At 39.5% G+C, this 24,540-nt stretch overlaps 1 protein-coding gene across 2 annotated transcripts in view; it reads right to left on the reverse strand.

The window, feature by feature from the left end:
- The window catches only part of PEX5L (peroxisomal biogenesis factor 5 like), a 100,123-nt gene that overhangs the window by 69,896 nt on the left and 5,687 nt on the right, over nucleotides 1–24,540 (reverse strand). The window contains exon 2 of one of the 2 annotated variants that reach the window (XM_041467753.1): nucleotides 14,370–14,453. The exons of the other annotated variant lie outside the window; for it this stretch is intronic. Within the exon in view, the coding sequence (XP_041323687.1) occupies nucleotides 14,370–14,453 (84 nt within the window). The remainder of the gene's footprint in view (nucleotides 1–14,369; nucleotides 14,454–24,540) is intronic. 2 annotated transcript variants of the gene reach the window in all.

The following is a 24,540-nucleotide window of genomic DNA, read 5'->3' on the forward strand; positions in this document are numbered from 1 at the left end:
CAATGTTCTTTTTCCTTGGAAGCCTCTGGAGGCACTTGAGATGCACTGCCTCCTCCCTCAGCACTTCGGGCAGTGTCTCATTACAAGGTGATAAGTAACTCGCCTGCGGTTTCTGCAGCTCGCTAATACCAGAGACAGAAATAAAACCAGCCAGAATTCTTCTCCCTATTCATTTTCAACTTAATGAATAGTGAATGGAAATATTTCCTATTAATGAACTTTGATGGAAGCTGAAGCCTGGACAGGATAGAAAGAAAATAGAGAAGAGTGTCACCCTCTGTTCACAGTGACACATCCTCCCATGTAGTCCTAAAATTGTCAGCTTTGGTGCTCCTTTGGATCCTTCCTTTCACCTGCATCATGTTCTTTTTCTGCAGCCTTGTGTGCTTAGAATGATCTTTGTGAGACAGGTTGCAAAGCTTCTTGCCTTTCTCAGCCTAAATGCCACTTTCATGGTGCTGCTTTCAGGAAGGAGTTGTCTAGCAGCAGAGTCAGAAAGAATTAGAAGACAGCAAAGTCTTGTGCTTGATGAAGACGAATAAAAACATTGTGCTGGTGCAATAATCAGTGCTGCACTTAATTTGCTTGCTGTAGTTTGTCCAATAAATACCTGGTTCCTTGGACCCTCACATCTAGTTAGATGTAAATTAATTAGGATAATTTTGACTGACACTGATGTGTTGTTTTTCTGCTTACTTCTAAAAAATAGTTTATTTTTGCTTAGATGCTCAGTTATGTTTTGCTGTGGAAAAATCTAATTGTCAGCTATTAGTGGCACTGCCAGAAATCACTATGGAGGCTGGTCTCTACTTGTTAATGGGATTTCTATCTGGTATTTTTTCTACTCTCATCACTTTTCTCTCCTCTCATCAATTTATAAGTCTTTACACCTCTTAGCTTTCAGGCAATCTGCCTTTATTCCTCTCCTGACCTTTCCCTACTGGCCTCAGCAGTTTCTCTCTGTTCTTCCTTGGCTCCTTCTCCTTCTCCTCATTTTAAGTGCAGGTTCTCTGTCACCATTTGATCTCTCAGTAGTGATGGCCTTTTATTCACTGCACTTTGTTTCTCAGCCTGGCACAGCCACACCACCAATCCAGGCTCGGGTATCTCCCACCTGCTGCTCCCAAAGCCTTTTCCTAACAGGATCTGCAAGAGGAGCAGGACCATGTAAGGCAATGGGATTCACTGGTTATTTTATGTGTTCAGTAAAAACACATACTGGCAACAGAACCTTTGCTGTTGCATGGAAACTTCAGAGTAAATATTGCTTTTCTAAGAGTTACCACTCCCAGCAACAGCCACAGCTAGCTCTTGGAGGAGAACAGCATGGGAGGGGCTGGAAAAAATCTTGTGCTTTTCCCCCCATAATCCTGACCAAGGCATCTCATTTGGCTTTACGTGGAAGTTTGAAATTTCAGAATAAATAAAAAAACTTTAAAATGCTCCTCTTCTTACTCATTTCCACACATATCACAACAGCATTGTTATCAATGTAATAAGATTAAACTGAAATTGCCTGTATTGACTTAGATTTTGCTGAAGAAAGCAGCTTGTACCCAAAAAACATACTTGCTTTTTTCAAGCTGTATCAGCTAATCTAATAAAAGCTACCATTTTCAAAAAAACTCTCTTTGCTTATACCCATTCCTCATATCCTCCTAAATCAATAAATAAAGTTAAGGGTATCTAAAAATAAACCAGGCTTGTTTTGTGGCAGGTTCCCAGGCACACCATGCAAAATACCTTAAGAATCTGCCTATACATCTGCTCAGCACTATTTCATCTGGCAGACAACTGCTAGGAAGAAAACCAAGGCGGGCCAAGGACCTGTATTTTTTTTTTCCAGAATGTAATTTTCTCACTTTGCATAAAAGACTTATTTATGTACAGGCAGTGAATCCTAGAGCCATGTAAAGGAGCCATGTAAATTGTTTACTGATTCTTCCCTAAGAGCATAACAGTTTAGGGCAGTACAATTTCACACACCACCTGATACTGCAGATGTATTTCATTCTTGTAGGCTTGATTGCTACTGAACATTTCAGTATTGCTGTAAATAAGTGAAATACATGGCAGGTAAAGAGATTACAAGCACATTTCTTCAGTGTAAGCTGGAGGCTTTCAAGCAAACATCTCTTAATGATGTGTTGGCTAATCCACAGTCCTGCAATTAGTAAGGCACTATTCCCTTCAATTTCATAGAAGGCAATGAAAATATTCATACTTGTATCAAAACTTTCATTCCTCATCTGAACATGTAGGATTCTGAGATGTGGTTATTACCTTACAAATACTTATTCTGCAATTATTTGCATGGAAAAGAAATCGCAAATTCACAATATTTTACTTCCCCCCCCCCCCCCCCCCCTTCTTCAACTTCTTATGTGGAACCTTCTAAGGGAATGTCAGAAATTTTATAAGTCCTTGAAATGATTCATCCCCAACTGTTCATTTAGTGCCCATTATTTGAAATCAAAGTATTTCCAGGCTACAACATTAAACGTGAGCCCAGTGTGGTACTGGGGATGCTCTTAATCACCAGGAACTGCAAAGTGCTTCAGAAACCTGAAATTTCTTTGGGTTATATACTGACTGCCTTGTGGAGCATGAGAAATGCCCACCAAATCACACTGACAGATATTTAGCAGAACATATCTTGGAAGATATTCTTCTATTGAACCTCCCTAGCATGCAATGTCCTGTTCCAGAGATGTTGAGTTACACAGATGGAGTATTGTCCTTACGTGTAGTGTTTGAGGTTCTGAAATGCTTACTTTTTCTTCACTAGTTGGTACTTAGAACTCACAACTAGATTTATTATTTGTGTGCAATTAGTCAAGATTTAAACCAACAAACGAGGACTTTTTCATTTTGCATTGACCACTGGAACCACTTGGTTACTATGAATTAAAAGAGAAATCTACCTTTGTCCTCAAAAAGATACTGAAACACTGTTTCCCCTAACAATAATTCAGCTAAAAGACAAAAAACCTTTTACAAAACAGTCTGCTTCTTGAAGTTGCTTGTGCTATTTTTCCTTTGCACATGTTCTGAGATAACCAAACCCCTCTGAGAAGGCAGGTTATCAACTCCCCACATGAAGAGAAATCTTATGTCTTTAATCCTTCTCGCCTATGTGAAAAGTAGGCAACCTGGAGGGAAAACAACATGCCTTTCCTGGTGTCAGAACCAATAATTTACATTAGTGCTTGAAGATTGGGCTGCATTTTCAGTTTTCTCCACCAGCATTCTGACTTCTGTGAAGTAAAATGAGCTCAGTTGGGGAAAACATATGTTTAGAGAGTGTCAACTGAACCTTTTTTTTCTTTGAAATCTATCTCAGTGTACAGCAGGAGGAGAAACTTTTCCCTAAAATAAGAGAAAAAGAGTATTTACATTGAGATTGTAATTAAAATTATAGCTCTCCCAATTTCTCTGTGAGAAACTATCTGGAACCCTCTGGAAAATGTTCCCCTACATATAAAATATTAAACTGATGCAAATCAAGCATTATATGAATATGAAGTGAGCATCTGATAACTCCTCTATGAGAGCTTTCAGTGCTATTGCTCTCAGATTGTGCTTAACTTTAATATAAATGATGGCAAAGTGCTGTCATGGGTTTTACCCAGCGTCTTCAGAATCCAGGACATTACCATAAAAGAAATGGGTATAATCTGTTCTCTATGTTAATAATAAGCGACATGAATCAAGGGGGTTGTTGAGAATTTTGACTGATTTGGGCTGACCTATATCCAGCAGCTGGACTGAGGTCACTGCACTTTACCTGTTTTGTGGGATTTCTGCCAGACCAGGGAGCAAAAACCTCTGGTTGCCTGTTCTTCCCTGGCACGTGACCTGGAAACCATTCTGCTGTCAAATATAACACAGGCAGAGCTTGTGGAAGAGGAAAGCCCAAACCACCAGTGCCTGCAATCAGGCTTCCTCTCTGCTCCCTGCCCTGTGCATCCAACAAGCACAAGAAGGAAAATCATGGAAGATCATGGAAAGCCACGGCCAGGAGCAGCCCTTGTGCTGCAAAGCAGCAGTTCTCACTTCTGTCATGAGCAGCAGCGAGCAGTGGTCAGATATCTCATTAATTCACCCTTTGTCCTGCTTGTTCCTCTGTGATTTGCACGCGTGAAGCAACTCACCAGCCCTTGCTGCACATTCAAAATATGATGTTCCCATTTAACCAGCAAGGCATATGGGCTTCTTTGCATAAACATTGTTAGGTGCTCGTACGCACTTACAAGGCAATAATCTGACTGCAGTTATTATCCAATTAAACTGACAGAACATGACAGGAATAATAATATTAGTGCAACAACTCCAAGGGAGAAGGTGTTAGTTAAACACTGTCTATATCCCAAATACTTTTAAAACTTCAAGAGTTAAGGAGGTTTTAATTTTATGTTTATTTTAGGAATTGGTACTGTAAGGTGTAAGTCAGACACCACTGTTAGAGTTTGCAAACACAGATGAAGTCTCATAATCAAAATGATGCAAAATAAGTCCTGATCAAAGTGAATTTTTTTACTTTTATCTTTTTTTGCTTTTCCAAAAGTGAATTTTGATCAAAACCAAATGATCAAATAACACAGATTCTGATCCACTCCTATGGCATGAGCTGATACTAATTATGGCATTTGTGACATTTATGTAGGAGTGGAGCTCACAGTTGTGTAAGGGCCAGGTTGATTGACAGTGTGGCATCTGAGATTTTATTTTTATTGCTGTGCTGAGCAGGCCAATTTGAAAGGCAATTGGGTTTGCACTGGGTTTCCAATTTAGAAATTGTGCTGGAGAGGAAACTGTAATTGAGAAACCACAGTTAGGTGACTGTACTGTTTGGGAAGAATGTAAAGGGAAAGGGCTTTCCTCTGACTAAAGAAGATCTTAAGTGTTCCTTTATGTATTTAGGAATGTGCTCCTTTATGTATTTAGGACTTCTCTCATCTTCTTAGATGATTGTCTCTGATGCATGGTCCAGTATAATGCCTTGAAAAATTTGCATAAATATTAAATAAGCAGCTAGATGATATGTAGTAAATGACTATTTGAGGGAACAAAGCCCCAGTGTGATGGATTTTCTGGCTTGCAGTGACAGATCTGATGTCATGCTCTATGCTAGGGTAGTTACATTACTTCATGCTGCTGGCACTGAGAGATCCCAAGCACTTCCATCAGTAGGGAAGACAGGAATAGCTTTGAGAGTAGTAATGTTCCCTACAATGTTAAATTAGATTGGACCCCTTGGACAGCTGTTTCTGTTGTTTGTCTGTTTGTTTTTAGAAGACAAATGGGTAGAACTCATCTAATTATTAAGAGTGAGAGTCAGTCTTGCAAGGAGGCAATCTTAAAGAAGTTTTGTTTGTAGGTAACAGGAGCTGGGCACAGAAAGCAGAAGCTGATGCTGACTAGCAGCAGTAGTGTAAGTAGCAGCAAGTGTCTTTAGTTGATCGGTATAACTTAAGCAGATATTTTGAGACATAAATTCACTATAGTATCAGTGTTTTCCAGATGAATATTATGTAGGGAATAAACCCTCCCTGTGTCCTAGTCTGAGGAAAAGGTATGTCAAATAAATTCTTAGTGAAAAATCTGCAATGAGCACTAGACTGCCTCTGATTTTTCCAGACAGCATCACTTATTTTTTTTGACAAAAGAAACTGCTGAGAATGGCTAAGACAGCAAAACATACATATCACCCAGAGACATCAGCACAGTCTACCTGCCCTCTGCTGACTGCTTGTTTTCACATAATTCTGCATATTTTTGCATAATGGGCATGCTATAATTTCTATGAGTACCTTTTCAGTTTAGAGATTTTAAAGCAAACCACTTTCTCTCTTTCAGCTACGGAAAGCTTCTTCCAAAGTTGTCATTACCACGAAGTTAGTGCTGGGTTATACAATTAGAAATAACTAATTAGACAAAGTAGGTAACAGTGCTAAAACCACCCCAACCATGTGCATTTGAAGTGAGTGATGCATCCTGTTTAGCTGGGAATGCACTGAGGAATGCAGCAGCTTGTCTGTCTCTTGTTTCCATCAAGATTGCTTGGCTTTCTGAAAGATGTATTCTGAACAGATTCTCTCGGTCTCAGCTGAGGAACTGGAGTCTCATTCTCTGCTTTGTGCTACTGCCACTGGAAGTGGTCACTGTCCTCTGCCACCTTCTGAATCCTGCCTGGGAATGGCTTGGCAGGCAAGCTAACCCAGGTGAAAGCCTGTCAGGGACCGTTTTGGCAGCCTAACAGGGATTATTACAGTCCAGCATCCAGGCCCTTTCCCTGGCCTTTTACCAGCATAAATAAAACCTGCAGGGCAACAGCATTTAGCTTAATTTCTCAGACTTTGTGCTCAGGATTACTGCCTGGAGGTTGTTAGCCATGTATGAGTTATTATTTTAAAAAGAGGATAGATTTCGAAAAATGAAGCTTGAAAGCTGTTTGAGGCTACTTTAATATAACTGCTTCCTAAACCTGAGAGGTGGAAAAACACTGCATCTTATGCTGCTTTCTCTGCTCACAGCTCAGGATTGCTCTCCATGACTTGGTGTTTTTGAACCATTTTTAAAGCAGACAGACAATGTGTTTCAGGAAGATTTAGGGTACAACTGCAGCATACTGGAGCATCGGAATGAGGAGGCAGCAATGTCAGGATTTGCAATGGAAAATGTAACTTGTACATCTGATTAAATTGCTGACCACAAACTGGTTTGTGTTCCAAAAGCATGAATTTGCCAGATAGTTTCCTCATGGAGTCTTCTGTAGATCAGCCTCATTCACACATGGCATGGGCTTTCTGGAATTGCAAATGCCATGTTTCCTTCAGGCACTGCTCTTTGGAAGAGGGAAGGAACAGACTGAAGAAAAAAAGTCAGCGTTATTGAGTGGGGTTCTGGAGCCAGGGGATGGCTGTTTGTAGAACCCAGCAACAGACACTTCACTGATGCAGTAAGGGAATAGTCTGCAGTGGCTCTCACAGGGACCCTGCTGATTTCCAAGGCACCTAGGGAGCTAACTTAGGTACTGAAAGTTAGGTATACAACTTCTGATGTGTTTTACCTCTCAGTCTGCTGTGTAGCACTGAAAAGTGACTTCCTTCTGTAGCTTTTACCGTTTACAAGATGGAGATAAAACCACTGACCTGATTTCCAATGACATTCCTGAAATAAATGAGAATTGTTTAAGATACTCTACTGAGAAAGCCTCACTGGTGTCAGGAGGGCAGCAGGTACAACACTTGTCTCTGCAGCACCTCAGTGACCCTGGTTTTGCACAGCAGCCTCTATCCACACGTGGGGTCCCCCTCTGCCACTCACTCCCATCAGCATTTTAAGGCATAATTCTTTCACCACTCTCACAGCTGCCCTTCTCTGCCTGTGTATGAAAGAGAAACTGTGTGTATTTAGTATTTTTTTTTATTTTTTCTAAGTTATCATGGTGATAAATAGAAGAATTAAAGGCACTCGTATTTATAACATACCCACAGACCAACAAAACCAGAGAGCTCTTTCTTCCTTCTCCTGATCCAAGGGCCTGAGTCCCAAAACAACTTGGAGGAGACCACAGGCCATCTGTCCACAAATCTATCAGCTGTGGTGAAATTTTGCAATAATTTTCCTATTAGCTACAAGGTAGCTTGAGGCTCCTCATGTATTTTTCAAGACACTAAATCTTTGGTGATTTTAATTTTGGTTGCACGTGTGTGTGGAAAACAAGCAAGCCTTTGCAGTCCACTGGTGAGTGCCTGCAAACCTGGCAGGAATGGAGTTAGAGACTTTCCCTCTGCAGCTTTCTCAAGCTGACGTCTCACCCCAACTTTCACTTTGTTTTTCTCTCTCAGTATCTCTTTGCTCACTACTGCCAGCCAGAAAAACAGGCTGAAGCTCACTAAGATGAAGTAGCTGGGTCACACTGCAGAAAGTGCTGATGTGAGCTGTTTCTTAACAGGTTGAGCTGTTATTTTCCCACATAACCCTCTGGATGTGCTGAAACAATAGATTTTTTTTTAGTCTGGGAATGTATGTGCATCTTGGACTAAAGCTGTGGATGTACTGAATAATTTTTAATGGTTCAGGATTTAGTATTTCCTATGTCTTAAAAACTAAATAACTTGCTATATTGTAGTGACTAATAATTCCCACTATTTTAAGATATTATTTTAGATTATATCAAAGGATCTAAAAGAAGAACTTGACAGGCATCAGTGAATTTAACCACATGATTGATCTCAGATGGGTTGGTAGTGTCCCTGAGGTGTTTTTATAAAGAGAAGAATCTTCTAAGGCACAGAGAACAGGGGATTGTATTTACAGGCTCAGTGGAGCTTGTGTCCAGTGAGACTCACTCTTCGAACACCTTGGGATCCCAATAAAAGATCTTTGCCAAGCTGACAACGCACCAATAAATATTGGTGTAAAATGTTGATTTACTGTTGATTTGCCGACTCTGTGGTCTGTATGGGGTAACTTCCAGCATGACGCTAAAAGTTTGTGTTCAAGACAGAGGGGTTGATAGGAAAGTATTAAAGTCCACAGACAGAGAAGAATAATTTTTAGAATTGTTTTGGAAATTATATTTTGGTGTTTGCTGGTAGTTTTGCATTGATATCATAGATTTCCTTTAATTTTACTTTTCTGGTTATGTGTATAAAAGTACATACATTAAAAAAAAGCTTGTTTTTCCAAAAGGCACTTAGAATTTTAGCCTTAGTGATTACCTCTAGTGAAGATACAGCTATTGATTTTCTGGGGACAAGAGTACTCTTATTATGTAGAGGTTACAGTCCTACAAATTTTCATAACAATACAAAATATTTTTTCATTATAGGTCTGGTAGGAAGGGAGAATGGAAATTTTGCAGTCTCTTTCTGTGACCTTCCAAATGATTCTGTTTAATCCTGCATTTATCTGTCCGAAGCATTAGTCATACAGGTTGCCTATTTTAAAAAGTTCTTTACTTCTTCTATATACAAATGACCTAAACTTCATGTGGAAACAGATTTTGATTGATTTCTCTAGTTCATTCTTAAATCTACCATTGGAGATTAGTCACAAAGTTAAAGCCACATTTCCCAAGTACCTGTGGCCATAGAGCTGAGTATGTTCAAAAGCACTCAGGTTGGAAAAGGTTCCTTACAGAGATAGCTTTATTTCCCACAAGGCTCACATCATCTTCCCAGTTCTACATGAAAATTTTTATTCTTTCAGTACATTTCATATTTTAGATAAAGCCAGAAATCTTTCAAGAAATCTTTCAAGAAATCTTTCAAGAAATCTTTCAAGACGCTTGCACTTCAGATTGCTGCACTGATAAAACAGATAGGGGTTTATTTTAAGAAGTTTCAGAACGGTGCAGCCTCTGCAGTGTGAACTGCAGCAGTTGTGGCCTTGCCCACTCACTGCCATGAGCTCCATGTGCAGACTGATGCCAGGACCAGAAAGTTCCCCCAGCTGCAGACTGGCACTGGGAGCTCGCTGCTCAGTGTTGGTGTGCTTCAAAAAATGGTTGTCTTCCTTCTGGCATCTGCCCATTCTAATTTTTCCTTAGTGCTTAGAGCACAATATATACAGGATGCACAGCTTCAAGAGAAAAGATAAAAGGTTGTGTCTCATGGCAGGGTGCTCAAGCTGTTTTGTTGGAGCCATTGGAAATTTGTTATCTCTTTCCAATGCGTAGTCGCTGTTTGATGTATTGGTAAGTCTCAGGCATTAACTCCAGCTCACTGCCACTCCATGCAGAAAGCACTTTAGACACTATTTTTTGTGGGAGGTGATGGAGTGAAAGTGGAGTATAAGTATTTAGAAGAACATGTACTATTGCTCAGCAACGTGATTTTTTTTAAGAACATCTGTGTTTTGTTAACTCGCACACAGCCGTGAGCAGTTAGCTCTGAGTTACATGGGGCAGCCTGGCAAAATCCAACAAGTCTGACATACTGGGAATCACAAACACCTCACAGGCTGTCTGGGTCATTAACATATCCCATTCAATTTCTCTGAAAACTCTTCAGTATAACCTCGTATGCTGAGCTGTCACAATGTTATTTAAATAACACTGATGGATGGCATGTAGGAGACAGGCCTTCCTTAAGCAAAACACCTGGCACTCAATAGCTATTCATAAAGCTTTTATTTTATCATTTAGTAATTTTTTTTCCACCCCTGACTGTATTAAAAGTAAGCTTTAAAAACAGATTATCTTTCCCTGGGAATTTCCAGGTAACAAGTGACACTGTTCCTGTGACCCCCAGCTGGAGCTGGTCACAGGGCAGGACACAGCCTGACCCACACTGTGCCCAGTGGGACACCCCGGGAAGAGCTGTGCTGCCAGAGCAAAGGGTCAAGCACTAAAGAGCTCCTCCATCAGCTTCCAACAATGGCTCAACAGGCACAGAAGGAACAACATTTCTGCTGAGTGCTCAGGGGACCCAGGTGAATCTTTAATCAGCTCAATGTGGCATTAATGCCACATCCCAATGGATCCAGCCTGCCCTGCCAGAGAACTGGCCAGAATTCCTGTCTGGGGCACCACTGCTGGCATGCCCAGCTGGAAGATCCGGGTGGATTTGCTCCCACAGTGAGCAGAATGATGTGTCTTGATTAAGGCTCATTTGAATAGCTTTGTTTTGAGTAAATACAGCTGCAAGGGAAAGGTGCAGGCACACAGTCTTGTCGGTGAATTGCTAAGTGTCAACTCTTGCTGCTGGATGAATAAAGTACTTGGGAGAAAAAAAGTTGTTGGTCAAAATGTTAGAAACTCAAGGTAAGGCACAGATTTAGCTAAGTCAGGCTGACATCTAGGCAGAGATTCATTTCACTAAGGTCTGCTGAGCCTGTTCTAAACAAAACAAGTAGGCTTTGCTTCATAAACAAGTGGATTCATCTACTGAGTCCCTGAAAAGGAATTTTTTAAACTTTATATTGCCATGAAGATATATTAAAAACATCCCTTAAGTCCTAATCCAGCATTAAAAAGATACGGTAGTTGTATTTTGGTTTGAATTAATGATACTGAATAATTTCTGTGAAAGGAAGTAAATATCATACTGTCTGAAATATATAAGCTTCTGAAATTCAGTATTTCTTGGCTGATTTGTCCAGATAAATATTCAAGCATTTAGTGAGTACTTTTCAGGCAAGGTCACTCTATTTCTGTTTTGTGTGTACACAAAACATTTCCAAATCAGTGCACTGCATTTTGGTATTAGTTTCACAGAAATTACTGCTATTTATGCCAAGAAATGAGAAGGGAATTAACGCAAGAAACTGGTGTCTTGATGGAGTTAACAGGATAGAAATGAATCCAGAGCATGCAACTGGATGAAATATTGTTTTAAGTGCTGGGAGTATTGGCTTGGTTATCATAAATAAAGCAGGGCAGTGGGTGATATTGTATGCAATTTCCACTGAGCAGGGAAATTATAACTTGGTGGTGGAGTCAATGCTTCTGCTATTCTGACCTGTGTTTATCATTACCTTGATTTACCAGTGCAATTTCCCCTTTCAGCCTCCCTCTGGTCTTTTCTTGGCTTCTAACATTCTCCTGGAGAGAGGATTGTCTCCAACTGTAGTCTGTTCAGTGTCTTTAAATATTGATTATTCTCCTTCCCAAATCAGGACACATGCTAACCTATTTCTTCCACTGACAAGTACAAACTTCCTTGTCTTTTTCTTCCATTCTTAGTGTGGGTAGAAAGGATTCTTCCATGTTTTGCAACTGGTTGAATAACCTTATTACCTTTCCATGCATAAGAGAGGAGTTTCTTGTCTGTAGCCTTGCCCACATCACTGTTAGTGAGAGCTGTTTCCAGGCTTAGAGACTGTCACTCCCTGTTGTGTTAATTGGACTGTAAAACCTCTCACTGGCAAGAACTTTCTGAGAAAATGCTAAAATAGATGGATGATCAAACTACCTCAGAGGAGGCAAGACTACATTTTGCCTGCTGTAATATAGAGATACACACTCCTGACAGACACGTGAATAGATTTTATATTTTCCCTGCAGGGCAGCCCTCCTGTTACGTGACCCAGCTGTTTTCTAAGAGTTGATCAGAATTCCCTCCCACAAGACTAGAGGGGAAATGCTGGTTCCTCCAGAGGCAGTGGACACTTTTACACTCTAAGATCATTTTGTGCCGTGCACAGCAGGAGGCTGCTGATGCCTTGAGGGTTTTTCCTCCAACTCCTCCAACCACCACTTTTGACCACTGTAAGTGAACTGGAAAACTCAGCTGGGAACAAGAAGATTCTTTTGACTGATTCTTTGTGTGCTTGTTTATACAACTCCTGAGTCAGCTGCACGCTTCATGGCTATAAATGTAATTTCAAGCCTTTTCATTACAATACAGCTTACCTGAGAATTCTAAAAATATTGTCTGCTTTATTATATTACTCTAAGGTAGTTTAGAATATATTTTTTGTGTGTACAAAACAAATATTTTGTTGATGCTAAGAATACTTTGAAGAGTCTGGAGAATCACTGCAGGAGTATCTTGAGCAAGTGAGAGTGGATTTTTGCATCACTTACATCTTTAGGCTTAAAATAAATGCTTTTCCAGAGCATGTGCTACTCCCATTCGAATGATGATCTTGAAGATCAATTGTGTCAAGTCCATCAGCCTGTATTATGTTACAGTTCATATGACAGGTCAATAAATGGATCCTCCCAGCCTCAAAATCTGTCAAGGTGTTGGAACACAGGTTTTTTTTGGTAACTTCAAGTGTGGTCCAAATGTCAAAAACATTTGCTAGTTTTGCTACTAGTTATGCACCTCAGTGTATGTTTATAGTCTTTTAATCAGTACAATGTCATAGTTTATTGGGAGCTTCTGTTTAGTTTTGTCTCCAGCTGCTCACTATACATTTGTATATAGGTGAAAACTTAAACTAGTAAAAATTTTTGGGATGATCAGCTTCATTCTTCATTTTTCCAGGAGGCTCAGGTTCTAGAGTAGCTAATATGTCTTCATTTCCCTTACAGCTGTTGTTAAATTGGATTAGAATTTAATTTGGAACTCTTTTGTGTTTTCTCCTTTGGGACCAATCATATAGAAAATCATAAAATAAAATACCTTGCTTGCAGCAGTGAAATAACTTTCAATAAAAAGGAAAGTATTGAAGCAACTTTACTAAGTGACTAGGATTGTTCAAATTAATTACAAATGATATCTAAATGAAATTTTAGCAGTGGCTGTCTAGACCTACTGAAAAAGAACATGTTAAGTGAAGCTCTACCTCTCAATAGAGTACCACTCTAATCAAAGAACAGTTCATTCATTCATTCTTCTACATGTCAAATGATTGACTAGAAAAGAAAACCCTCCATGAGGATGAATGGTATGAAAAAGGAAAATACTAAGCAAGAATCTTTTTTTTTTTTTGTAACGAGCACAAATTTGCAGTGAGAGAAACTTGGGTTTGCTCTAGAGAATAAACCACAAGTAAACAGGAAGTGGTGGCTGAGGGCTGGTTTATGGCACCCTTACTCCAAGAAACATCTTACTCCATTAGCAGCACCATTAAATCTAGCAGTGCTACTTGTACAAAAAGCTCATTTTTGCTTCTTTAAGTTGTCACAATCTGACGCTACAGGAATATGGTTTGTAAGACAGCCATGAAATGTTTTTCCATCGCTGCTCATCTGCACATTCATAATACATCAGAAATAGCTTTTTTTTTTTAGCTCTGTATCTATTCTTGGCCATGAGATTTTGATAAAGAATTCACACAACATCCTGCATCCCTGATGTTTTGTTCCTACCTCTCCCCAACTGTATCTGTCTGCATGTATCATTTCCTTATGTACATCTAAGCACCGATGTGGTCAAAAGGTTAATACGTTGCAGGGGAGGAGGAAAAGGTTCCCAAAAGGTTATGAGCCTCCCTAAGGACTTCACAGCAGCCATGATACTTATATTCCTTTTAGATGGTAATATTTGGCAACACACTGGCATGCTTGAATTATTATATATGCAATTTCTATTCCCCTAGTCTGCTCTCAAAGCCTCACTGTTCTGAGGCAATCTACAGCTTGGTGACAGAAGATCCAGATCTCGCTGCTCAGCCTCTGAGTGTTTGGAAATGACCCTCTTTTTTCAAAGGTGAGAAAACATTCTGATTCCTGCACCTTACGCTCTCTCCTGCAAGCTGCCCGTTTCTGACTCCCTTTCGCATTCAGTCTCTTTAACACAAAATACAAAATCCTCTTAATTTCCACCCCCCCCCCCCCCCCCCCCCCCCCCCCCCCCCCCCCAACCCCCTCTCACCTCTTCTGACTCCCTTTCGCATTCAGTCTCTTTAACACAAAAAACAAAATCCCCTTAATTTCCCCCCCCCCCCCCCCCCCCCCCCAAACTTACCTTGCAGTATTTTGGTAGCATATTAGCTTGCACTGGACTTTCTTCCCTGGAGCCTGGCATCAGAGTCCAAATGAGGTCATTAATCTAAAAGAGTGGAGTGGTCTCATCCCAGCCCCGGTTCCGGAGGGCGCCGCGCTCGGTCCCGTTCCAGGCAGCTCTGCAGCCTGAGCTGAGCCAGGCTCGGGGCTCCCACAGCAGGACTGCTAATGGCCAGGAGAGCACAGCCTGAGCACTGCTGTGTCAGTAGCAGGAAGCTTTTACCGTGCCTGGGTTCCTGTCAGTGCTACTAATTCAATCACTTGCATATGCAATAAATTCACATGAAAAATTAACAAACACCTAGCCAGTAGCAGTGCCCTCTGTTCATTCTCTTTTTCCTAAAAAAGCAATGTAGCTTTCTCTTAAAATTATTTGATTTAATAGTTTCTTTATTTCAGCATTTTGTGAAAAAAAATCCTTTATTCCTAATATTTATTCTCAATATTAATCCATGACATTATTTTATTTAGCTTTTATTATTAATACCTTCCATCAGGTTCTCTTCTAACTGCATCTGTATCATCCCTTGAACTGAAAGGGACTGTGCAGATGTCAGGGTGGGGTATAGCTCAGCAGTCTGCAGTGATCTATTCCACTCAAGATCTGTTTGATTTGATTCTATTTTCCATCTCTAAGATCCACGACAGGTAATTTTTGGTGTCATTGGTAGTAATAGCTCTAAAGGCAGTGCAGCCTAAAGAGGAAGAAAGAACTCGGGACTCCCTTCTCCTCCTAAACAAGAATCCCTAGGGAATTGAGGTCCAAGTATCACATCTTTCCTTATTACCTTTTTTGAGAGATTGTTGATGCTCCCTGGAGAGCTGGTCTGGGATTCTACAAGCAGCAGCCTACAGCTCACACAGTCTAATGACAAAGAACTGTGTTCAGAACTGAGAACAACTTAAAGCAAAAACTGTGGTCTTTAACAGCAGGTTTTGTTGAAACTGTCATTCCTAACACAGCTTGAGAAAAGAGGGTGAAGTGAATGTACACATCCCCTGCCCATGGGGCAGGTTGAGATTTATACCAGCTGTTAAAGCAGCTGGTGACCACCGTGATATTCAGGATGCCTTTGGCATATCCCTTCTCCCATGGAAGTGCTCCAGCACCTGGGGCCATGCGTGCCAACTGCCTGGCCTCTCTCACAGCTGCTTTTTGACACTGTAATAAACTGAAAATCACATGGGCAAGGATGTGTCCCTAGTAATAGAAAGGAATTTATCTTAAATTCCAGTGTCCGCTAAAATGCTTCCTCTGAATGTAGTTATGGAGATTAAAATATCTTAATTCTCTAGAAAATGCCTCTTTATGAGGCCTTTAACTCTTTCATCAGGTCAGTCTTTGAGAAGGTTGTCTCACTATGTTCTTCAAAGTTTCCAGTTGCTATGTGTGCTAATTACCATGTTAAGATCCCTTCCATGCTCCAAGCAGTGTGCTCTGTTGCTTCTGACAGTCCTCTCCATTACGGCCTTTTTCTTAGAGTTACTCAAACTGCTCTGCATGAACTCTTCTCCTTCATACCTTTCCACAACTCTGTATCTTGAAAAGCCACTTTGAATATCTAGATCAGTACAGCAGTTGGTTTTTTTGCAATATATTAATACCAGTCTGTTCCTTGTCCTCTTATAATTATCATATTACGTATTATTAGACTTAGAAAGCCACCCTGAAACCAAATCACCTTATTGTAGAAAAAATGAGAGGGGCAATACATTGTAATTTTTTCTGCATTATATATGAAAAATGGAGAAACCAGAATAATCTTTCACTGTAAGCAACAGCAAATCCCGCAAGGTCAGCTTGTTCCTGAAGACTCTGCTTGTTTGGCCCAGTGCAGCAAAATGATCTGTGGAAATCAAGAGTGGCCCCACAGTGCTTTTCCATTGACTCTATTTCTTTTGTTATGGATTTGGAGTATACAACAGATATGAGGTAAAGCATTGAATGAATTGCATTACAGTTGATTAGCCAGACATAGATGGGATTAGACTGGGACACAGTGGTGCAAAAAAATTTGTTGTAGTTTCATTTAAGCAATGGATAAAATCACAGAAGGGGGCTGTGCTATCTGCTAAAACACGTGTTCAACCAGCTCCACTCCTAAAACCCTGACCCCTCGCTCAGCTTGGTTCAGAATGGGATCTTCCTCCTCCTCCTCAGCCCCGGTGGTTGGGGTCCAGCTGTGCCATCCTGCCTCCCTTTCCAGCACCGTGCTGCTCCTGGGCAGGATGCTCCTGGATGGACTTTGCTTCAGAGCTCCTCTGCTGCTTTCAATTTTCCTTACCCATTCAGGGCTCTGTTATTGTGATACTCATCTGCCTCTCTTCTTTCCCATGAATTATTGTTCTGTCCATGTCCTGTCAGCAATATCCCAGGAGGAAGAGTTAAATTTACCTCTCCAGGTTTCCACGCTTTGAAGAGAGCCCTCTTGAATTTGGGATTGCCTTATTGGTATGTATTTACCACCTCCCCTACTAACTCAGTTATGTACAGGGCACTGAATCCTCTACCATGCAGTTACATTCCAGTTTCTGAGTGAAATCTGGCAAAAAGTTTGGATTCAAACATAAAAGTTATTTTTAAGATGATTTAAATTTTTGTAAGAATAAAACAGTGCCTTGGTAATTAAAAACAAAAGCACTCTCCATAACTGGAGAGTTATCTTTTAGCATACATGCTGCCATGGTTCTCTGCCAATATTAATTAAGTATTCATTAATTTCTTATTAAGTATTAATAAGAAAGTGACACAGGACAGAAATCTGCAATGGATTTCCTCTGGAAACCATGCTTCTCATATTTCAGAAATTGTCTTGTTGTCAATAAACACAAATTATAGGGACTGCATAAAACTAAAGCTGCAGACAAATAAGTGGTTACCAAATACACTAAATAACTGCTTCTCCTCTTAGATAGTGAGAACCTGTAAACATAAATCAGAGTAGAATTAAATTTAATGTAATATATTTTTCCTTTATGAAAATGATTTGAGGAGAAAAAAATCACAAGTGCAGCTGAACCCAGGCAGTGATTCTATTCCTTTTCAACAAGTGTCAACTATAAAGAATAAAAAAAAGAAAAATTTAAAATTGTCTTTGACCAGTAAACTTGGAGTATTTTGTAAAGTATTTGCAGTTCTTTGATACGTGTGCATTTAATTCTCAGGTAAGTGGGAATGATAGACAGACATCTTCTCTATGGTTTCAAAATAAAACTTTCACTAGAATGTGTTATGTAAATTTTCACTTGTAGATGAATGTAAATGTTTCTACTGCACTCCTTGCAGACTGCTGTCCAAAAGAATGTGCAGTTGATAGCAACTACCTTCATGTCTGAAATGCTTAGATGGGATTTTAATTTTTAGAACTGTTTTAGCAAGAAAGACCAGAAATCAAAGACAGCCTGTTGGCAGTGACATACTGAAAGCACCATGCAGACACCATAGCTGAAAAAAAATGTTGGTTGTTTATTGTGTATTAGTGTAAGCCCAAGAATTCTATTTCCTTGTGAACAGAGCTGCATAAAAGTCACAAAAAACCTTATTAGTCCTGTGTTTCGTATTTGCAAACATGGGAACAGTTTGTACATGGGTTTCAGCCATTTGCTAAATTCAGGTTTGATATTTGTGGTCTCTCTAGCCTGTGTCCATCGTGTCTGGTTGGCACATCAGTAACATCTACCCTCTAATTCCATAAATGGCACACAGGATGGAACTCAAGCATGTTTGTGTGCATGAAGGAATAGTAAATACTTGCTTGTAAATTCACATAAAATTGCCTTGCTTGTTGTTTAGTAAATACACAGAATCTATATGCAACAACCTGAATATACAGTTTTTCTGTGATGATTAATGAGTCTGAGTTAATTACTTGGAGTTCTACTCAAATTTTTATTTCTGGTATTTGTCAGTGACTACTTGAGAAAAAGGCAGTGAAATTTGCTTTCTCTTTGATAACTATAAAACACTTCGGAGAAAAACATTCTTTTTTTTTTTTTTTTTTTTTTTTTTTGTGTAATGGCAGGAAATAGTACCTATTCCCCTGCCCAGTAAATTTAGCAATATGCTTTTGCATATCTTTGTCTAGCCAATATCCAGTGATCTCACCTATTTGGAAACTCCTTTGCTGGTGTGAGTCTTGAAATTTTAAGATCTGAGTAGCAGTGATGCTCAGAACTACAGCACAGAACTGATAATGACCAAGAGCTGCAAGGCTGCAGTGATGTTATCAGATTGTGATGGAGTGTTCAGGGACATTTGCCTCCCTGATACATTGTGGGATGCAAATCACAGATATGAGATGAGACAGGAACTCCAGAAATCAGATCCTGAGATACTTTTATGAGCCTGAATCAATACAGAAATAATTTTCTGACTCAGTACAGGGATGGAGCACTGACTCTAAGATGTGGCTTTGTGATCCCTTCAAAAGAACTGTCCAAAGTGAGTTCAGCAGTTTTTCCTGACTAGGACTGCAAAACAGAAAACAGAGTTCTCTTATTTAAGAGAATTAAAGAGCATTTGTGTTTGGAGCTCAGGAGAGAAAAGTGAGCTGGTGGTAGAACAGAAAAAGAGCTTAGTCCTGGCTCAGCCAACATCAGGGAAAATATCCCTGCTGGTTCTGATGGGCTCTAGTTTATATCCTCATGCACACAAAATTTGGTGATTATTGAAATACATTTAAGCCTCCTGTTACACAATGTTGACACAGCTGGTGATTTCCAGCCCTTGGTGCCCACATGAATATGAGGTGGTGAAAGGATTCAATGTCTCCAACATGAACCACTGAGTTTCGCTCTACGGGGGAAATACATTCCTCTGATTGTAAAGGTTGTAGATGAAGGAAAAACATGAGTTCAGCAGAGTGGGAGACTTGATAAGAAAGCTGGCAGAGAGAATATTCAAACTTTAGAGCTCAGCTTTACTCAAAATAATGTTTTGGACTTGGCAAAGTGGTACAAATTTGTCACTGCCTGTGTGGGTCTCTTAGCAGGAGGTTACTCAAGCTGTGAATACAGTCAAACCATCCACAGCTGTAACAGGAAGACTTTTGACTCCTTCACGTTGAGTATTTTGGTTTTTCTGAACCAGACTCAGGGTGTGTTTCTGCTGAAGTCACAGAAATTTGAGAACACAATTTCTCAAAGACTTCTGGAGAGGACTTCAGAGGAGCAATGGAGAGGGGACCTCATTCATTTGTATAAATATCAAAAGGGAGGGGGTCAAGAAGATGCATCAGGCTCTTCTGATGGTGCCAAACAACAGAACAAGAGGCAATGAGCAGAAATGGGTGCACAGGAAGTTCCACCTGAACATGAGGAAGAACTTTCCTGTGCAGGGACTGTGCACTGGAACAGACTGCCCAGAGATGATGTGCAGTCTCCCTCACTGAAGATATCCCAGAACCATCTGGACACATGTACATCTCCTGTACCATGTGCTCTGGGCAACCCTGCTCGAGCTGGGAAGTAGGACCAGGTGAGCCACTGTGGTCCACTCCCACCTGAACCATTCTGTGATTCTGTTAAGACAAAGAAGGTGCTGCTCCTTCCTTGGAGTCTCAGTCTTCTGGTCTCATAGGCAGCCTGTCATACCAAATCTCTCAGAAACTGACTGTGTTTCATCTTAAAATTTTGCTTCCACTATTCCAGTTGGAAGGCTACTGGAAGTCTTGATTGCTCTAATGATCAGTGTTTCATCTTAAAAGTAATTAGTTTTTTTGCTTCCACTATTCCAGTTGGAAGGCTACTGGAAGTCTTGATTGCTCTAATGATCAGAAACTTTCTTCTAATTTCCAACCTAAATTTATTCACAGCTGGTTAATATCCATTTGTTTCTGTGCCAGTTTTGTTCTTAGCTAATTTAGTTTTTTCCATATCTGGTGTTTATCTCCCTGAAGCATTTACATGCTGTGATTATGGTCCTGCTGAGCTGTCATTCTGCTCAATGAAATAAGCCAAAAATCTTTTGGTTTCTTCTTTCAAGATAGACTTTCCCTTCTCCTTGATCATCCTTCTTTGGAGCTGTTTCCATGCCTCTCTTCTGTACAAGATTCTCTACTGAAAATCTGCTGCTGGCATTGTCAACTGGCACTGGTATTTTCCTGACTATTCTGGAAAAAACTTCTAAAACTAGATCTGCATCTGTCTTTTTTATGGATGTATTTTATCGACAACTTACAGTCATTATCTATGTGCAAGTCGTTCTTCTCAGTAATTTCTAAATGATAGTCCATGGCTTAGGGTAGGCTTTCTGTTATTGATGATAGTGTTAAATGAAATTGTATTTTTATTGCTGAAGTACAGACAGGTCCCTCTGTGTGGTGACTGGAGCTCAGCAGTACTGAATGTTTCCCAATATTGACAATGTTTTCCAGCACTGAGTAATCAACAAATGCAGTCACCATCTTCCTGCTTCTTGTATGTTTGTGGATGAAACATCACAAACAACCACTTCCAACAGTGATCCACAAAATCCTTCCCTGTTAAACTTTCCTCTGTCTGACAGTCCTTCCTTTAGTGCTCTATTTTTCATTTCCCCATGAATGAGTTTCCTGCCTTCTTCACAGATTTACTGCTATTCTTTACTTTCTCCAACTTCAATAATAATTTCTTTTGTAACACCATAACAAATGATTACCAAAAATCATATAGATCATGCCAGTTATACTTCCCTTGCCTAAAACCCCAGTATGACAACAGAAAATGGTTTTGGGTTGGTCTGACATTATGTTTTCCTGACAAACTCAATTTTTTTTACATTTTTTTTTTTAATCTAGGTTTTTTTAGTTTTCCTTGAAATCTGTTCCCTAAAACCTTGAAGATTACAGATAGCCATATGGGTATCTGGGCTGTTAGTTGTCTTACCATTTTTCTCACCTTATCTTAAATCTGGTATATTTTCTTCTCTGTTCACATTTGTAACTAGACTATGACATATTTTCTCCCAAGTCTCCAATTTAATATAACACATTTGTAATAGCTGAAGAATTCATACCCTCTTAAACATTTTGGTTTTGCACCATAAATTAGGTTATCCATAATACAGATGCCACTTTGAGTATGTTTTACTTCTCCCTCCCCTTTTTCATGAGATAACCGAAAAACTTCCAATGATTGTTTCAATATATTTTAATGTATTTCTAAGATCCAAATAAGCTTTACTTTAGGCAACTTGTACTTTTTCCTTCTGCCTATGAGGAACTATCTTCATCCTCTATGTGCTCTCCATATTCTGTGTTAAGGCATAACCTCAACAATATAAAAATTGAAAATAGTTGTGAAGCTTCTTAAAAAATTTTTGCTCATTTTCTTTAAGTACAGGTTCTTAATATAACCAACACCTTTGTTTTTCTGCCTTTCCTGAACAGCATGTAATCCTTTTTTATGAGTATTACATGGATTATTGTTCTTTCACTATTTCTATGTAGTATCTACCTGTCTTCTAATAATTATGATTTCTTTTGTTGAGGCAATCCTATGCCTCCCCTCCAGCTGTATACAACTGGCCACGTTGTGTACATTACCTGGATTGGATAGAGTGGTAGTATCAGCTGCTCAGAACAAAACCACCAATCACTTATTTCCTAGTTTCCATATTTTTGCATTGTTTTCTCTGCTGTATATCATAATTTCCCCCCTTTCTTTTATTATACATTCTTTCTTGTGCTCCTTTGTCAAAGCCTTCTTAAAATTGTCCTGGTTCTTAAAAGGAATGTTAGACAACAAATAGCAAAAGATGAAAGATGTCATCTACATCTCAAGCCTGCAACTGGAAAATCATATTCCTTGTTAAACTGCCATGAATGACAGCAGAAATAACCTGTCACTTTGATGAGACACATGTCAAGCTGTATTTTTTATTTTATTAATAATTTCTGTCACATTTCTGTCATTACTCCTACAACAATGGTGTCCAAGGCCATATTGAGGACTAAGGCCATCTCCTACCTAGCATAAATAATATGAATCTGTTCTTTTGTTCAAAATATTATTTTTGCAGATTTTAAGAGGTTCTGACAGATTACTAACATATCAAAATGTGATGTTTACTCTCAGTTTTATATAATACTCAGAAATACTCAAAAAGCTTCTGTTTATTATAGTCCTTGTTTATTTCTATATTAATATTAGCAAAATTGATCACAGGAAATTCTGTGAAGTTAAACTCTAATATACAGCATCACTTATTGAGAACCATATTTCTGTATTTCAGACTAAACTTAAATGGGCAAGTATTTCCCCTCAATTGATTTTTAATTAACAGTGAATAAGAGTTCCTGGACCTTTTATTGATACACCTACTAGTCAGAAAATATTGAATTTGAAAATGCATTTTGTGACAGCCTTCCTGCCCCTATCCAGGAAATGGCACTGTAGCTTTGGAACCCGACTGGTGACACTGAGAAGACAGAAATTAACATGAAAAAGACATGGAAGCAAATTACTGCACTTTTTACAACATTGTAATTTCAAATTAGATACACTGATATAAAGGTTAAGATACAGCTGGCTCCAGGGTTGGTGAGGCAAATGTTAAAGTTTGTTTCCTCAGCTTTTGAGAACTATTGAAGTCTATAAAGCCAAATGATTGATAGTGAATGCATGTCAAAACAAATCTGAAGGTCTCATTTTTAAGTGGACAAGAGTGTCTGAATTTCTTCTGTATCTCATAACAGCAAACGAAGTCATAATGTAATCAAGAAAGGTAATTTGTCTAAATTCATTGCACTGCACTTTCCTTATCACACATGCTTTTGTTTTTGTTCTAAATGCATAGATGTTATTCTGTTCTAAATGCACATTTTATTGAAAAATGCTGTCCAAAAGTGTTGGTAACTTGTATCCAACATCCATGTTGGGGTAAGAGGTGTAAAAAGGAAAAGATATGAGATAAACATGTTACCAGAAGACAGCAGACTGCTCTAAGACAAGTGAACATGAAGCAGGAGAGGGTTCCACATTTTACAGAGAGACTCAAAACACTTTATTTAGTGTGTCTCTTTTCCCGTAGGGATTGCCAAAATACAGAAGCACGTGAGAAAAGCGAGTTTATGGGCACAGGTCTATCCTGCAAACATCGTAGATAAAATTCAGGTGTTTTTTTTAAAGCTGGCTACTTCCCTTCTCGTGGCAGTCCCCTATTGCTTCCTAATCCTCGCACAGCTTGTGAAGAGGGAGCTCTGCTGCTGAGAAATTTTCCACCATCAGTTCACCTCCCTCTGCTCATGAGAGTGAGCAGAACTCCTCTGTGGAACACTTCTGCTTTGTGCCCAAGCGGTGCTGAGAGGGGACCCGGCCCCTGCTGCAGGCAGCGGTCCTGGCTGGGTGAGCTGGCTGCGGGCAGCAGGAGGGAAACAGCACAAAGGTGGCAGGAGGAAAAACATCTCATGAAAGCTTTCAAACTCCAGCAAGGAGGAGAAAACCGGCAAACAGGACAGTGAGAGGAGCAGCAGCGGCAAATCTGAGTGTCATGGTAAGAAATGGAGAAGTAGAGGAAGAAAACTTAATGCTTACATCTGCTGTGCCAACCTGCAGAAGTTTTGGCACAAAATGGTTTTTTGAGAGGAACTGCAGTAATGCTGATACGTGATTAATTGTGCAAACTTTGGGAAAATCACATTCAGGGGCTAACATCAAACTCTGGGCTGTGATTTGTATTTCTGGGCATGGGTAAACTGATGAGACATGGATTTTTTTTTTCCATTGCGTATAATGAGTTTCACTTACTTGATATTTTAGAATTTACTTTATTTATATGCAAATAAACCACTGGAAGTAAAACTAATACACCAATGACTCAGAACTTCAAAAGCCTGAGAGCAGAGCAATGAAATGTCAGACTGTTTATAATAATTCTAACCTGGCAGAAAAATTTGCTGAATTTGGTCTTTATGATCCTTAGGCGTTTTATTAGAACTATTACTGGACAATGATGAAAATCCATAGCTACAGAAAGTCACCTCCTAGTTTACATGCCAGGACTCTGATTTGGTAGAAAAGTGTTTCTCTCAGTTTTGCATCACCTGTTTCTGAAACAGACTGTGCAAAATTAGATTCTGTGATACAAACAACTGGTACCGTACTTTGTGTGCTGGGTAGATTAATTCTAAGTACTATTTCAATGCTTTTACCTT

This window comes from Pyrgilauda ruficollis, unplaced genomic scaffold (genome assembly GCF_017590135.1).
Source record: "Pyrgilauda ruficollis isolate IOZ18807 unplaced genomic scaffold, ASM1759013v1 scaffold21, whole genome shotgun sequence".
Taxonomy (NCBI): Eukaryota; Metazoa; Chordata; class Aves; order Passeriformes; family Passeridae; genus Pyrgilauda; species Pyrgilauda ruficollis.